The 18,576-nt window shown below is 37.1% G+C and overlaps 1 protein-coding gene across 3 annotated transcripts in view; it reads right to left on the bottom strand.

Moving 5' to 3' along the window:
- The window catches only part of LOC132121682 (enhancer of polycomb homolog 1-like), a 34,507-nt gene extending 16,143 nt beyond the window's left edge, over positions 1-18,364 (bottom strand). Inside the window, exons 1-2 of one of the 3 annotated variants that reach the window (XM_059531355.1) lie at positions 18,002-18,364; positions 2,551-2,710 (exon numbers count right to left, since the gene is read on the bottom strand). In XM_059531355.1, the coding sequence (XP_059387338.1) occupies positions 2,551-2,650 (100 nt within the window). In that variant the 5' untranslated portion in view covers positions 2,651-2,710; positions 18,002-18,364. Of the gene's footprint in view, positions 1-2,550; positions 2,711-3,473; positions 4,097-15,101; positions 15,522-18,001 lie in introns of those variants that run through there. The other 2 variants (XM_059531354.1, XM_059531356.1) reach the window with 2 other exon arrangements.
- Between the last annotated feature and the right edge of the window lie 212 nt (positions 18,365-18,576).

The raw sequence follows: 18,576 nt of genomic DNA, 5'->3' as shown, positions 1-18,576 counted from the left end.
ATGTTTTGAGCATCAAATCCATTTATCCTTTGCTGAAATTTCCGCGTCTTCAAGGAGAGAGCACGTCATGGTTGCTTAGCAAAGGCAGACGCCTCAGGGGCGCTTCTGCGCGAGCGCTTTGGAAAGAAGGAGAAAGCGGTGCGCCTAGCGTTTTCCACGCGTTTTTAGGCGCGATTTGTGAACGGCCCCTAAGACTTTCATTTGTGCAGATTCTCCAGTACAATGTTGTTTGCAAATGTTTAGTCGTAAAAGCTGAGAACATTGCTTTTTAACAGTTAACATTTAAAGCTTTACAAACATGTTCTGTGATCAGTTTGTCGTTTACCAGTTCAAAATTCAGTCTTGCAGCCTAATTATGACTGAATGAGAGAGGTAAATGTTTAAAGATATTTGAAATGCACTTTTTTTCTAAGTATTCACCGCTCTTTTTCACACAGCAGGTTTTTTGTGTGTGTCCAATTTTTTTTTCTAGACAACCTTCTGATGGATTTTACTTTAAATTGTGAGTTCCATTCAGGTTTCATGCCATTAGCACTTTATTCGAAGGATTGTTTACAATTTCACAGCATAAGCTATAAAGCTGTTTCCCAGTAAATAATAAAATACAATGCACTGCAATTTTATTCTGTTTTATTCTTATTCTTCGTGAAAATATGTTCTGAAAGATTCCTTAATAAGCTTTGTTTGGGATGTTAAACTACTTTAGGAGCTCTAAGGACTGCCATGGTGAAAACATTATTTGAAATCTACTTGTGAAATTTGCTAGAGTATGGGTCAGTGTTCTGATTGCAGAAGAGTTCGACAAAGGATTACTAACACATAATAAAACAACTCCAGGTATATTTTTGATGAGGATATGACAGTGCAAAATGGTTAAAATCTCTTAAAAAATCTATGCTGAAGGATAAAGACCATTTATGAATAATTTACTTGGGGAAAAAATGGAAAAAACTAAAATATAAGTACATAAACCGATTAATCGATTAATCGTAAAAATAATTGACAGATTAATCGATTATCAAAATAATCGTTAGTTGCAGCCCTAGTCCGAGAGCTTTCAGTCCCTCCATTGAAACTGTGTGTACAGTATACGGTATACAGCCTTAATTTTTTTAATGTGGCTGACACTCCCTCCGAGTTCAAACAAACCAATATCCCGGATCGGCTCGGTGTTCATCTTCAGTTCTCTCTTCACAGCAGTTCAGTCAGTGTACTGTTTGAGTAAATGAATTACTCCAGGATATTGGTTTGTTTGAACTCAGAGGGAGTGTCAGCCACATTAAAAAAGTTAACATCTTAAGTCATTTGTGGATTAATACGTATTGGAGACGCGAACAGTTTAAAACGATTCAGTTCAATTTGGTGAACTGGTTCAAAAAGATCTGGTTACATCGAATGATTCGTTCGCGAACCGGAAATGACAAACTGCTTTGTTTTGAACTCTCTCTCAACAGACACGGAAGAGAAGACAATGATGAATAAAGTCGTAGTTTTTGCTATTTTTGGACCAAAATGTATTTTCTATACTTCAAAATATTTTAACTGACCCTCTGATGTCACATGGACTACTTTGATGATGTTTTTCTTACCTTTCTGGACATGGACAGTATACCGTACACATAGTTTCAATGGAGGGACTGAGAGCTCTCGGACTAAATCTAAAATATCTTAAACTCTGTTCCGAAGATAAATGGAGGTCTCACTGGTTTGGAACGACATGAGGGCGAGTTATTAATGACATAATTTTCATTTTTGGGTGAACTAATGCTTTAAGTCAAATTAGAGTAAAAATCAATCGGCCAATGTTTATAATGAATTGCAATAGAATACAAAATGGTTTTAAATTAAACTAAGAATAATAACCTGATTATCACTGATGAAATGTGTGTAATGCATGATTTAAATCAAGAAAATTAAAAACAGCGCATTATCTACCTCAGTGAAAAAGTTTATCTGGGGTGACTAAGGTTTTGTTTTCTCCAGCATCAATATTCTCACATTAAGCCACAAAAGCAAAAACAAGGAACAAGATCATGAGATTCAAGTCTCAAACCTCAACCGAGAAATAGAAACTGACTCATCGACATTTAGCAATTCCACTGTAATGTGAACAAAAACTATTTTAAAAATTAATTATGCAGAATATAGTTATAGAATATAGTAAGAAATATTTACGGTCCGTAAATCTTCTCAAATCACCTGCCACTGGCAGATGAGGTTTAAAAAGATACACGTAATGGTCCATGCATTCAAATAAACACAACTTGTGAAGGAAAGGGGCATTCTGGGGACATTTCACCAAGCAGACAAAGTGAAAGCCCCCAGACGTATAGGACGTAGCAGATGGTGCAGCATCCAATCCAGAAACACTCACGAAGAACAAAAAAACAACACAAAACACCTGCTGTTCAGGAATTGGTGGACAGATGTCAGTAACAAAGGGTTCAACCACTTTCATTCAAACACTGCAATACCTGTTCCCCATTACAATCCTACATAAAACACTTCTTCATTAAAGAAAAACTCCTTCAATAGGATCTGTGCACTCACGCTGTATGTGAATGAGCTGCTTTGGCATCTTGAAGTCTCCGGGGTAGAGCGAGTCATAGTAGGTGATGTTGCTCTCGGCCTCTGGGACGGGAATCACCATGTTATCCCTCTTCTCTCCGTACACCTGATGGGCAGAAATCGCCCTCTGGAGATGGTGCTCCTAGGGCAGCCATAAAGAACGCGACACATGTTTCATTAAACATTTCTATACACAAAGTATGAATCATGCTGAACCACAAAGAGTGAGTCTTAAAGGGACAGTACACCCCGAAATGAAAATCTTGTCATTTACTCACCCTCAAGCCGTTTCAAAACTGAATGAGTTTCTTTCTTCTGCTGAACACAAAATATATTTTAAAGGATGTTGGGAAACAAACAGTTGCTGGAAGCAGTTTATATCCATAGTATGGAAAATATACTATGCTAGTCAATGGCTACCAGCAACTGTTTGGTTACCAGTATTCTTCAAAATATATATTGTGCATCAGAGAAGAAAGATAGATACAGGTTTGGAACAAGTTGGAACAATTTTCATTTCTGGGTGAACTATCCATTTAAAATATATACAAGCGACTATTTTGTTGCATCATGTATATTACCAGTGGAAAGTCTGATTCATTTAGCTTGAAATTTTGTAATACAACAACACTGAGAAAAATAAATGAAATGACCAATGATATTTAGGTCAAATATATAAAAAATTTGCAATATTCTAAACTGTTGTTTATGAACACTTTGCAGATTTTATCCATTCATACATATTCCAAACCGCTAAATCCTCAAATGCATCCAATGACTCATTAAAAGATTCAAATCAAAAGATCAAAATTGCTTGCAAATTGAAAGTTATTATTGTTTATGAATTACGAAAACAACACTGACATTCAGGCCATTTGCAAGATATTTACCAAACACTTGACAACCTGCAGAAGAAGCTCGGGACAGAGTTTAAAACATCAATGTTTTGATTGTCTTCACGACTGTAACTTGATTGCAAACAATGGATGGCATAATTTTTTCCACGAAGACAATAAAAACATGCTGCAATGACCTGCCTTGGCAATTTTTTTCCCAGAAGTCCAATTTCCACAATAACCAGTGTTGAAGAGGCAATGTAACGGTCCCTCAATAAAGCCTCAATTTTGCCTTTGAGCCATTCACTTGATCGTTACATCTGTAACTACAGTGCATTCAAAACTACACAATACATTCATTTTCATCCTTTATCTCCTCTGTTAATCTGCAGTATAGATCAGACCACAATACAGATGAGCTGTGGTTTCAGAGAAAACATAGAAACCATTTTAATGCGATGACCTGAACCGGTTTCATAAAACCTCCTCAAATAAGTAGGCTGTGTAAACAGGCTGCACAAAACAAAATAAACCTACTCTTAAAGACATAAATGAGTGCAGCCTCCAAAAATACACCATGCTGAGAAATGAAAAGCCTGAAAACAGCATAAAGAGCAATTGAACTCAAAAAGTTAAAATCATTCGTCCAGTTCGGCTGACGTCATGCATCCTAGGAGCTCATCTGAAACTATGGCACTTGGCGTAAGGAAAACATTACACATAGGGATGCACGATCATGATTTTTCAATTCAATACAAGCATAGATGGTACAGACATCAGCCTTTAGCTTTTGTTTTTGAATTGGGTTTAAACTACAAAGAACTGGCTTTAAATTTAAAGATTAACTGTAACCATGTGAAATTAAAGGCAATAACTGCATAGTTCTACAATCCAAACAACACAATCAACACACATTAAATAAGATGTTTCTTAATCAGCATTCAGTATTTTAGTTTTTAAATTTGGTTTTAAATTTAAAAAAAGGTATTTACCAGTGAGACTAAATAAAAGTATGCTATATAAATACATTATTCCAAAATGTTAAAATCAAATAATGTTGGTGCGAATAAAACAAAGATGCAAAGTGTTTCATTCATCCTATTAAAAAAAAAGATTAGGGTAATGATTCACATATATTTTTTTTTTACTTGAGCTAATGAAAAATAAATAACTATTGTCTCAAGTTAAAAAATATAGATGTGAATTATTACCCTAAAAATGTTTTAATTGGATAAATGAAACTTCTTTTCAGTGTGCTACAGTAGGTGATTTTTAAATCAAATTAAGTCAATGTAATTATAAGGTAAAATAAAAATAATCATCCTATACAGAACTGACGTTTACTTCAGGCTTTACAAACGCAAGTTCTACTTTACACAAAAAAAAACAAAAAAAAAAAACAAAACAAACAAAAAAAAAAAAACACCACCTTTCCGTTTTGTCACAGTTTAGTCCGTTTCGTTTCTCATCCAACACGCGAGATGTTGAGCTGAACATCCCTTCACAGGGCGCGGACAGGTACAGTACACTCGCGCAACTGTGAAAAGGGACTCTTATTTTGTGCAGTCAGCTGTTCGCTTCCTGCTATCTGTGCCTAAGATCTGTGTAGACTTAAGATCAGTGTAGCTCTGCACTTCCAGCACTGAACCGTTGCCAGTGTCCTGCGTACAGATTTTGAAATACTTCCACACAAATGACATGATAGCGAATGATTACAATGTAGTCTGTGCACGCGGGTGAACTTCCGGAAAAATTGGCCAGAAAAAGATAAAAAACCGGCCGATTGCCGATAACGTATTTTAAGCAAAAAACGTCCGGTTCCGATTTATGGCCGGTCAGCCGGTGCATCCCTAATTAGACATGATAGCCTGAAAGCATTTCACCAGAGGAAAGCGAAGAAACTGGGAAGATTAAGGTCGGTGATGTAATAGCAATAATAAAGCAAAAAAAGAGCTATCTATTTACTTTAACACATAAACATTGTGTTCTCATTCGAAACTAATTTAGTTCATTAGAGCCCAAACGTGCGCTCTCTCACACACACACACCTCGTCTTAAATGGCTCAGCTGCAAGCCCTCAACTGAAAGCTCTTACGCAAGGAGGCAATTATCAGCAGACAAAAGCCAGACTTCCTTTGGCACAGTCCTCTGAATAACCTTCGGATTGCAAATGCTCCCCCCACCAAGGGTGACCCCATCACTGACCTCAGAGGATCATAATTACAAACAGATGAGGGGAGAGAAAACAAAACCATCACACACACCCACACAAAAAAAAAGATCTGAAAAAAACAACCACATCTAAGTGTCTCCAACTAAGATCACTTGTGACCAAATCCAGAATTAAGAATTTTAACCATCATATTTTGTACCGCTCAAACATTATTATTATTTTAATAAATTACACTTTTTTGTGTCTCTACGTACACATTAATTTGTTAAACTACTGAAATATTTACTTGGATTCAGTAAAAAGATTTGGGAATATCGATCTTAGATTTGTTTTGACAAAAGTTGGAAAACAGTATCACATTATTAAAAAAGCGAGCGTGCATTCAAAAGCGATTTCAATGCCCGGCAATTAATAGTGGCTTCCTGCTGCCCACAATTTATATGGCTACAGTATACCTATACCCAACAATAAAGTTGCGACAGAAAGCACTGAAATATATGGTTTCCTCCCATCTCAAATTTATTCCCTTTAGGGGTTCTGTAGAACACGTTATTCCTTTGCTGTGTCTCATTATTCATCAGTGATTTTAATCTACTAGTCTACTGTGTAATGACATTGGAGCTTCTCCGCCACTCCAACAACAGACGCAACCCGGAAAAACTATCAGCATGAATTTTAGCTGATAGCCGATAGTTTCAGAAATAAACTATCGGTGCCAATTAATGGCAAAACAGATACACTGGTCGACCTCTAATATAAACCAGAAGTCCAAGCATGCAACTCAATACACAATATCGTAGTATAAACTCAAGAATCTCTCTTCTGACTGACACATCACTACGACTGCATGGTACACATCACAACGCCCAGCCTCAACTTCATTACTTCTACAGACACACAACTCCGCGTAAAGCTCGAATTCACAAGCCCTGGATCATCAAATCATCAGATATATGGACCGTCTGTTGGTCTGGCTGATCCAAAGGACATGCACATGAATTTGTCCAAAGCAACTTCTAGAACACTTATTACAGGGATGATCTCCCTAGAGCAACCCCGAGGTTGTTGCTGCATTCACAGCACATTTTACTTCCATGATGTAACAGATTTCAGAAGGAAACAAGATATTCAATAAAATAAAAAATAAAGCTATTGAGCATGAGGTTGTTATTTTGGATTTACTCTAGCTAAGAAAAAAAAAAAAAATCTCAATTTGCTCCAAATGAACACCTTTCAGTAGGGCTGTGCAAAAAAATCGAATGCGATTTTCATGCGCATCTCGTCAGTAAAGGCGCTCCTGTGATTAGAAGATCAGGTTTGCCAGGTTCTCAAAACAAATCCTGCCCACTTGCTTCTCAAAATTAGTACAAAACTAGCCCAATCGCATTTCCAGGAGGTTCCCTGATGAAATATTGAGTCCCGGGGTTAAAATACACATTTTTTGGGCAGGATTGCCTTGGTAAAATTCGCATTTTAGGGGCTAAACATCACGTTATTTGTATTGGGGTGATGAAAAGCAACCGAGGACTATGCATTGCTAAGAACTTAATCTGGACAACTTTAAAAGCGACTTTCTCAATATTTTCATAATTTTTTGCACCCTCAGATTCCAGATTTTCAAATAGTTTTATCTTGGTCATATAGTGTCATATCCTAACAAACCATGCATCAATGGAAAACTTATTTATTCAGCTGATCTAAAAATCTCAATTTAAATTATTTTTCTTCTGGATTTGTGGTCCAGGGTCACATATATGCATTGTAAGAGGCATATACACTGCTGTCCAAAAACCTGGGGTCAGTAATACTTTACTTTTTTTTTTTTTAAGAGAAATGTAGGCTATTTGTCCACTCAAGCACAAGAATGTGCACGGTACACACAGAACAGCCCGGCTTGAATGCTTTAAAATCATTTTGAATGTTTAAACGCACAGTATGGAATTTTTGGCCACCAGGGGTCATCAATCAAAATAACAACATAAGACGTACTTTGATGACGTCGGGAAAGAGCGTAGGCTCATGGGAGTTGTTGTTCATTGGAACACGCGCTCTGTCGCTCCCCACATTCCTCACTCATTTTAACTGAGGCTCAAGGCGCGCGGAAAACGCGTGCTTGCTAGAAATAGAACCGACGCCTATTTTTCACGCGACACACACGTGTGTTGGAAGCGTTTCCAGGCAAAATATAATAGGAAAATATGTTTATATGTCATTTTGTACACATATACATATTAATTCATGACATTTTGATGTTTGAAGTCTATAGGTTGACAAATTCAGATAGAAATGTAATTTAAAAAATAAATAAATAATTATCGATTTTCAAATATTGCACCTGTCAAACATCGTCTATTTTGCCGTCAATACTGTTGACGGTGTCCTTTATCAGTAGGCTTTATATTTATGTTCAACATGAAATATAGATATTGTTGTCATGAAGACAAGAGCCTGGTCTGTCAGCGGTCTCCCTTCACCTACAGCAGCAGCAGCCTAGTATTTTGACAATCATGTCTTTTCGAACGGAGAGATATATGACTTATCAGACCCCTATCAAATCAATATTCCATCTAGCTAGTAGTAATATATGTTTAAAAAAACACGGTTGCCTTACGTTAATAATTATAATTAGGCTACGTTTATACTATGATATCGAACAAGATAGTGAACTGCATTTGAAGCTACTTTATCCAGCTAGATATAGAACACATGTAGATTTACATTATACTCTACATGAGAGCTAGTCCGTCTGCGTTTTACACAAGACATCATCGTTTCACAAAATATACGGATAGATACAGTTAGCTGAATGGATGCATACCTGTTTATTAGAATGCAAGCATCTCTCTGTAGTTTCAGCTTGTCACGAAGCTCTCTCCATCTTGGAAATGCAACTCCAATATTTACCCGTGTCTTGTTTGTTCTCTTGTCCCAAAACCTTCTCAGGTCATTTATTTCACCCGTATGTTTGCGCTTCACAGAACGTGCAGGCAAAGCATAATCATGATCCATAACTAAGTTATCGATTGAAGTATAAATATGAATATAAACAATATAAATATAAAATATAATAGTCTCGATCAAGACTAGCTACGACTTTTTCTTCTTCGTCTCGTCTTTGCTTCTGTTCACCTTTGTATTTGGCGTTCCGCCGGGTTCCGCGGGAAGTTAGATAAACTAGAGGGGTCAAAGTTTATATGACGCCATAGACGGGCGACAAAACGGAAATAAAGAAACGTGCCGTGTCTTCTAATTAAACTATAATTTTCTCCGGATTTTAAAGTTCGTGGAAACTTTTGGGATAATGTAAGTACACAATAGAGTCCGACCGATATGGATTTTTGGGGGCCGATGCCGATATTAACTCGAAAAGAGCCGATTTATAAGCCGATATTTTGATTTGAAAAATAATCTGGATATTAGACCCATTTCCTATAAACTGCATTTACACAACATTCAATAGCAAAATATCTGCCTGTTCTATGTATGTGGGCTGTATAAACCATTTTCCAGAATGGACTATGTTAAAAAAAAGCCTTAGATTACAGTCTCAATGACTAAACAATTGCACATCAAAAGTATATATTTTTTAATGATCAAAAAACAGTCTGGTTTTAAACATTTAACACTTTTACTTTCTTCCAGTTGAAGCTGGTTTTAACAGTCTGTGTGTTTACTGTAAATAAATTATAATACTAAAGTTAAAGTATTTGCAGAAGTAGTCCCACACTTTGCTGCTACAGCATTCACCTTTTTCAGCCATCTGTAGGCAGAAAGAGAGACGGAGAAAGAATAAGCATGTGTATTAATAATATCACCATGTATCATTACTCATGTCATCATTAGAATTATAATAATAATAAACTGGGATCTCCTACATAGGCAAAAATGAGAAATATATATATATTTTTTTATTTGTCAAGCAATGGGTATTACCTACTTATATTTAACAATATTTCTTCAACATTTTCCTGTTATGTCTGTAAAGCTGCTTTGAAACAATATGTAAAAAAAAAAAAAAACACGCTTGTTCAGCTCACATTTATTTACATGTCCCCTCTGGTTTAATCATTTCTGACGCACCTACTGTAGTTACTGTAACTACACCATATTTGCTCTCACAGACACATTCACAACAGACCCGTATATCTTCTCCTCTTCTCTTTGTGCAATTTGAATCAAAACATCGTCTTGCCTACTATTACCGGAAGATTACGGAATCAATTCGAAGTTGAATGGTTAACGTTAGTGTCATGAACACACCGCTGTCAATTTTGAGAAGAACCACCTTCAAACAAGTTAATAGCAAGCATTTAAGGGGCCTGCTAAAAAGGAAGCTATTAGCGTTAGAGTAACGTAACCAGCCTGAATTCACCAAATTGTTCTCTGGACCTGAGGGTAGCCTCTTCTTCCTTGCTGCTCTCTTAATTCTCATCAGCAGGACTAGCGCTATCGCTCGCTTCTTACAACGGGACAGATACATGTTTGCTGCTGACCGAAAGGAGGAGGAACAGACTATGAAAGAGCTCCCGCTATACGTTTTTAAAACTCCGCCTATGCCATAGCGCAGCGCTAATCGCATTGTATCTGAAGGGCAACGCTGAGCCCAGCGGCAAGCGCCGTGCATACCGCGTACTGTGTGAAAGGCCCAATTACGCGGTCATTATGTGGGAAACACACCGCAATAGAATAAGAATAAGTTAAACGCTAACATTATAGTTTGACCTATTAACGTTCGCGCTCTTCCACTGATAAACATGGTATTAGCTTTGTGGCTAATCTAATATAGCAATGCATTAGCGGCTGTAAGTGATGTTACAGAATATTTAGAAGTGATAATGATAGGACCGTTAGCTAGAACTACCACACAGTTTTTATATACAGGGTATGAACTAAATCTACAATCATTTCACATCACGAACGACAGACTCACCGTCAAAACAGTTGATCGATTTCTTCTGTAGTGGACTTCTGGCGCTGTTGTTAACTCTGGAGCTGCAGAGCTCCCTCTGGTGGGCACACTGTGCAACACTCATAACATGAGTGAAGCATGAGACTCTGTTTCTCATGTTTCATCGGCCGTTATAAATGCCGATGCCGATTTAAATGCAATTAGCTTATATCGGCCGATAATATCGGCCGGCCGATATATCGGTCGGGCTCTAGTACACAACAAAAAAATATATATAACATAGATATAGTGATATCTGCTATTTTTAAAGCAGAAAAATTACATATTGTGCCTTTAAATAAGCAAGACTTAAAAACACGTACAAATGATTAACTTTCATGACGATGCAGCAGTGACAAATTGCTCAACTGTCCCGAGCATCTTTCTCGCTGCACAAGGGCCATCAGGCAGTCCTTATTGTCGAGCCCTGAAGGGTCAAAGCACCGAATTAAAATTATCCAATTGCAAGACATATCATCAATTAACAGTTGGCTGTTCTTCAGGATGCCCTCAAGCCAGAGCTGAAAGCTTCATTAACACACACCATCAAAGGCCATATCATTGATCGCTCTCACATCAAACTGCATTAGAAACGATCTCTTTCCTTATCAGCTAATATTCCCACTGCTATTTGGAGCAATGCTGATCTGACAGAACATGCCGAGTCATTTACACAGTCCTGGTCTGTCCGTCCAAGAACCGGAGGGAAAAAAAAACCAGGTCAAACTTGTCTGGAATGCTGCCATGACCTCTAGGCTAGACTACACTCTGGAATGTCATTGGAAGGAGGAAACTGTCATGTCTGGGAAAACCGGCTTGCTGGATTGACGTATTTGCCAAAGATCACACATGACTGCCATAAAGACCCTACATAGGTTACTATTACTATAAACAATAACCATGCCTCGCATACAGAAGATGATGACCGTGCTTGACAATGGTGTTGAATGAAGACGAATAAATGTGAATAAAAAGAAATTGGTCACATAATTGAAGTTGCAATTCCAGGCACTAACGTAGTTACTTTAATACTTAAAGGAATAGCTCACCTTAAAATTTTTATTCTGTCATTATTTTCTCACCCTCAAGTTATTACAAACCTTTAAGATACTATGAAGAACGTTGGCAAACAAACAGTTAACTGTAGCCACTGTCTTTCATACTTTCAAGATTTATTTTCAAATATTCCAATGTTCGCTCAAACCGGTAGATTTAGCACAAACTCAACTGTAGTTGTCTGTTGCTTTTAGTCTTCAGAAAAAATATATTTAATGCTACAATAATTACGTCATTGTGCCATCCTGGTAATGACTGACACAATTTGTTGATAAAAGCACAATGATATGATCTCCGAACAAGGTCAATGTGCAGTTGAGACAGCAACATCCTCAGAAAACCCAGTTAAAACAAACAGAACCAACCGTGTTCAAGAGTTAGACGAGTTAACATCGAGAGGAAAACCAGCTACGCCAGATGAAGACATAGCAGCAGCCTGCAGACTAGATTTAATTAACAAATGTTTGTTGACAAAGTGGGAGGAATTTGTGGCTTTCACTACGGTTTCATGTTACAAGAGATTTGTCAGTGAAGATAAAATGACAACTACCAGCAAGAGAGTGTCTAATAATACATTAAAATTAGAGACAAACTCAAAATAATGACAATGCCAAATGAAATGCCGAGAGATCTGTGACCTTCTACTGTAATACTACGTTCATTAACAGTGTGGCAGCCCTTGAAATGTTTGATTCACTTCAATAAACATGTCAAGTAGCATCACTGAAATCTGTTCATCAATACAAACAATATTGGCATTACATTTTAAAATTACAAACAGACAGAATAAAAAGAAACCGTGTCAGGTGATGAGTAAAGTTTGATGACTCAATGAACACGACCGGCATGCTTGCTTACTACTGTGATGTAAAAATAAAAAGCAGCATGATAATGATAAATATAATAATAAAATATTAATCAAACTTAATTTTAAAACAACCTACCAAACATTTGGAAACACTGCAATTATTAATGATTCTGAAATAAATCTCTTCTGCTCAAAAAAAAAAAAAAAAAAAAACAGTAATATTGTGAAATCTTATTACAAAATACATATTAAAAAAAAGGTTTCTATTTTAATTTACTATAAAATTAAACGTATTCCTGTAATACAAGGCTGAACTTTCAGCATTATTAAACGGTCACATGATCCTTCAGAAATCATTACGATTTGATTTGATGCTCAAGAAACATTTCTGATTATTATCAGTGTTGAAAACAGACGTGCTGCTTGTGAAAATGGTGATGCATTTCATTTTTCAGGATTCTTTGATAAGCTTAATGAACAGCATATTTACATTTATCAAATATATTAAATTTATTAATGCATTTAATAGAAATATTTTTTTACATTTTAAATGTCTTCACTTACTGACTATCAATGAATAAAATTGAACTTCGCTCTTTTAAATCTTACCACGAATGTTTGAGTGTATCATTGTTTCCACAAAAATGTTAAGCAGCAAAAACATTTTTAACATTAATAATAAAAGTAAATGTTTCTTGAGCAGCAAATCTGAATATTAGCATGATTGCTGAAGGATCATGTGACCGAAGCCTGGAGTGATGCAAAAAATGTACCTTCTAAACGGTTAATTAAAATAACTTTTTACTGTATATTTGATCAAACAAATGCAGCATTAGTTAACATAAGAAAAAGTTAAATCAAACATCTTTTATACTCTTGATCAGGAAAAAAATGCATTTATATTTACATAACTTTTAAAATCTCAAAGCAACATTTTGATGCTTAAGTGAATTTTTGGCTCCATTTAAAAGCCATTTTGCATAAAATGTTTTAACTAGAAGCTGTAACTAAATACAAACTATTTACTTGGTAACCTTTGAAAGCACAGCATATCAGTGCACGTGTTAATTAAAAAAAAAGCACAATCATAGAGTAATTTATGGACACAGAGTTCCCACGCTGTTCAGAAAGGATGTACTGCACTTAATTTCTCCTCTCAGCATCCATTTTTAAATCCACTAAAATGGTTGGTCTGACATACAAATGAGAAGTAAAGATATCAGGGAAAATACAAAAATAAAAGCCACAAGACTGAACAGTATTCAATATATTCTGAAAGGTTGTGTCAGTGCTTGAAAAAAAGATCTATGGGGAATAAAACGCATGAACAGCTAAAGAACTAAACGGACAGTAAATGAGTCAAATCCAGCCATTACAGATGACAAAACGTTTGACCACTGGGAGAAAACCACTCCACCACAACTTCCAAACAAACCATACATCAGAGTTTTAACCAGTTACCCACACCAGTCATTTACTGTCTGAGAACATATGAACAAAGTAGGTCTTAAAACAAACACAAAATGTTAAGTGACATGACACACGTCCTGCAGTCATTCGACAGCCTTGTGCTGCAAACAACCAGCAATTTACAACACAAACAACACACCATAACGACTTGGTTTCCAGTTGCTTTTCCAAGAACAACGGAGCCAGAGGTCACTCGGACCACCAGTATTTAGGCTACAGGTTTGCCAGAAGAGAAAATGCAAGCACTTTTATCTAAAAAAATAAAACTTTAGTGCGGGGAAGAAGAGTTTATCCAATGTTATTAAACACTAGAGTGGTCTTATCACAGCTTTTACACAATAACTCCAAGTAATACCCCAACTGATATTATTTAGGCAGAAACTACGATAACACTTAAAAACCTGTCTGCTCTCCAAATGAGAGACACAGGAGTGAAATGACCCTTGACCGCCTTAAAAACATTTATTTTAATGTTTGTAAAATGCAAAGTGTTGTTCACACGTCACAAAATTCTGCTTAAAATATACAAGTGCGTTTTATTTTGATTCAAGGATCAAGAATATTGGCTAATCCTGTTGTGGAAATCAAGTTAGTGTTTACATGACACTAATATAACTGAAATGACTAAATTGTGAATTAATAAGAATGTTGTTGTGCATGGAAACGCGGTCAGCTTGGTCACCATTTACTTTCATTAACGTTACATGAAAAAAATAAAAATAAAATAAAAACACATTCAAGTGAGTGGTAAAAAAGGTTGTCAAGACTTAACATTCTCCGTCTGGAATCCCCACAGAAGCAAAGTCGGTCATATAGGAATGGAACAACATGACAGTGAGTAAATGATAAAATTAACATATTAATTATGATGTGATATTTCCATGTTTCCCGTGACCGCGTGATTTCCCGCCCTCTGGCTGCCGTTTGCCGCCACTGCAGGGAGAAAGACCAACAAAATGTCGTCGCCTCCGCGGTCACATGACTCCTTTTGTGTTTTACTGCACGATTCAGGTCGGAACGGATTGACAAACCCAGCCTTTCACACCATAAACTGCCATCAAATAAATCCCACTGAATATACCAGACATTAAACTCGGCGCACACTGCAAAACGGGTCAAAAATACCGTGTAAAACGCTTCACGCTGCGGCCATTTTGTTGCATCCAAACCTGCGCAGATTGACAGTAAAAACAAAACAAATCTGTATCGCACAAAATCAGCGGTTGCATGATAAAATCGTACCGATTCCTCGTCCTTTTCCATGCCGGTGGGCATCTGCGGCACGGTGCGGTTGATGGACGCGTACTCGTGCAGGTCTGGCAGATCCTCGCAGCGGAACACGGGCAGCGGTTTGAGAGCGTCCAGCGCCCGCGCCCTGAACGACAGTTTACTCATCTTACTCTATAAATCTATCCGATCCCCTCACAATCACCCATAAAACCGCCACGGATTTCATGGAGGATGGTGGATGGAGTTGGAGAATGTAAAGAAAAAAAAAGATGGAATAGAAGAACTCCAGCGAGGAAAAAGAGGCGGGTGTGTGTGTGTGTTTTCTCTCGCTGCCTCAGTGCGCCATTCTCAACATGGCGGACATTAAAAACTCCTCAGACGATCCGCGTTCTTCCCTCCTCCCTCACAAACTCCAGCGAACGCGCTCCTCAGCCATTCCAGCCATAGACTGTATAAAAATCCAGCACGCGAGCGCGGTCACGAAACATGCGCGCGCGCGCACATACACACGCCTACATAAAGATAACTTTTCCGCGAAACCATTTAAATCGTTTCAAATCCTAAAAAAAAAAGTTATATCATACCTGCAAAATATATAAGATCAACATTAAATGCAAATAACGCACAAGACAGCATATAAATCAAAGTGCATTTTAAATGTGCGAATCAGACACTGGGCGTAGGATTTAAAGTTCACTGATTTTATTTATTTATTTTTTTGGTGCCAAAATCACTAAATATTATTTACAAAAATAACGACAATGAATGCAATAATGAGCATATATGAGATAACAGATGCATATTGATTTTGTATAATGAGATAATGAAAATCTGACAGCTACAGGCCACTTAAATGTCTAAAAAATAGACTAAATCTCAACATCTCTACAATGAAATTGTACATGAAAAATGACAAAACATTTAGCCACTCATTATAAATATTTATGAATACTTTTTCTACATTTTAGTGGCATAAATAACTATGCATAGCGCATGTTGTCCATTAACATTACAATCAGGACACAAAGAGGTCCTTTCAGACTCGTGTGTTTGGAGACGGCGCCCTCTTTTGATCAAATCCAGATACACCAATGAAATACATTTGACTTGTGCACTACAAGCGGTACAAAAATATAATTCACAGCTCATGAAGTTGCCCTGTCCGAAAACATACCACACAAGTCACCACACTAAATAAATGTAGTCACAAACAGCCACATTGGTGGTGTATTGCAAGGAATGACTTCACGTCACAGATTTATGTCTGCATACCTTTCTACAATGACATTATAATTTCAACCTACACAATAATTAAACAATTAACCAGTCGATGATCGCATCCTGATGACTAGAGTTCTTCAGTTTTAGTCATTAACCTTCGGTCTACAGATATGTCAGAAATAGAGAAGTGAAACTAGGTGTGTATCAGTTGAATATTAACTAACAAATGTTCTCATCTGCTGTTAGCTGATAAACACAACACACACACACACACACACACACACACACACACACACACACACACACACACACAAAAACAGACCAAAATGGTCAATAAATATAGATTATATATATAAATATATCAATAACATATTTTAATTTTAATAAAGTGTAAAAAATTTAATACTATTAAGACAGTATTCCCCATGACTATGCCACTATCATAACCCTCTACTGCATTTTTTTCAAATGCTAGTCATAACACTACGGGATAATGTCACACTTTTTGCGCACCTCAGAAAACCTCATTATAAACAAATACTGCTTCTGAGCAGGAAGAGGACTTGAAACTGAGAAGCAGTTTGAAAAGCAGGTCACTTGAAAGGCCAAGCTGTCTTTTTCATTGGCTTTGAGAAAGATAACAGCCAAGAGGGAAACAAATACCTTGGTTTATTTATGGTTTAAATACCTTGTTATTTAAACCATAACAGCACAATAAAACCTACCATAAAAATCACCCAAACCTTATAGTTTAAGAGTTGGTCAGCAAAACTCACAAGTCACAACAATGGAAGCAGACAGGTTTATAGAGACTGTGACCTTGAGAAGTGCACATCACCGGGGGCATCGTCAATGAAGTTATAATATTTTAAGTTCAGGATCACAGGATGATTTGTTAGACAAGGTGGAGAGATCATACTAAAGGCCTCAACTACAATCCAGACCATATGCCTATTAAAGACTGATATATTGTGAGGAATAAAACACAGGTCTCCAAACAATGCACAATTAAAGCATGTAACACTACACCTCTTTTTCTGCAAGTCTTCTGTAGCTGATAACCTAGCACGTCCTCAACTGATTCTGAAAAACACAGAAATGCATTTTAAACTGGTTTACTAGTTTTTTTTTTTTTAACTGGTCTCTCAGTCTGGCCTACTCGCTGGTCTGACCAGCTGAAAAATAGCCCAAGCCTTTAAAACCAGTCAACACATCAGTTTAAACAGGCTGGGAGACCAAGTAAGACCAGTAAACTGTTTAAGCTATTTTTTTAAACCAGGAATACATTGATACTTTTGATTTTATGCATATATGAACATATATCTCCATTTGTGCTCAACTCCAGAGGATCCAACAGGGTAAGAAAAAAACTGGCACCAGTTCAAGAACAGTCCTTATTTAAAGAGCTCCATATTTAACAGTAATGCAATCGGTTTAATGAGGTCAAGCAGACGGTTGTGTGTTGTCTTCAGTCTACTAAACATTTTCCTGTCCATTTGTTACATAAAACTGAATATTTCATACAAAGAGACACAATAGGCCACTGGATCTGCCAGGTTATTTCCACTTCAATAGCGCTTGACCAAACCAGGAACAACATAATCTGACATAAGGCTAATAAAGCTTCAATCTAACAGTAATTTAAAAAGAAAGTTGTGTATAAAAAGCATTGTTGGAAGAGAGTAACTCACCCGTTTTTCCACCACCAGGGTGATGGTGACAGTTCATCCTAAACATGTCAAGACCAGATTCCCAAAACCACTCGAGGGAGTTGTGGGGGGGAAAGAGGACATACAGCAAACGCATGTCCAGCTCTACAGTCATAATCACTGGAATGAGATCTGGATAATAACTGCCGCAGAAAATCCGTCTTCATAAACCAGATGGTCATATGATAATCCGCGAAAAAATCCCCGACGGGCGCCGCGCGCGCGCGCATACACTGCGCTTCCACTTTGAATTAATATGAGCGCGAGACTCTTTCTTGGCAAAAGTAGCGACCAAACGTTTGTTTTACGATGAGGTCCAGTTCCCACAGTCCTTGAAAAGATCTGGTTGGACTACTAAAGGGTTAATAAATTTTGCGTCTTCATTGGTTGGAGAGAGACACCGATCACCTGTGGAGAGACGCGCGGTTGGTCGAGCGCTGAAAGAGGGCAGGAAGAAGAGAGAGAAACTTCAACAGACAGAAACAGTTACATAATCTATAACCTAATGATATAAAGTACTAAATCATTTCTTTCTTTCTTTCTTTCTTTCTTTCTTT

The sequence above is a fragment of the Carassius carassius genome, chromosome 39, assembly GCF_963082965.1.
Source record: "Carassius carassius chromosome 39, fCarCar2.1, whole genome shotgun sequence".
NCBI lineage: Eukaryota > Metazoa > Chordata > Actinopteri > Cypriniformes > Cyprinidae > Carassius > Carassius carassius.
The sequence above is the reverse complement of the archived record's forward strand: the minus strand, read 5'-3'. Positions and strand labels throughout refer to the sequence as shown.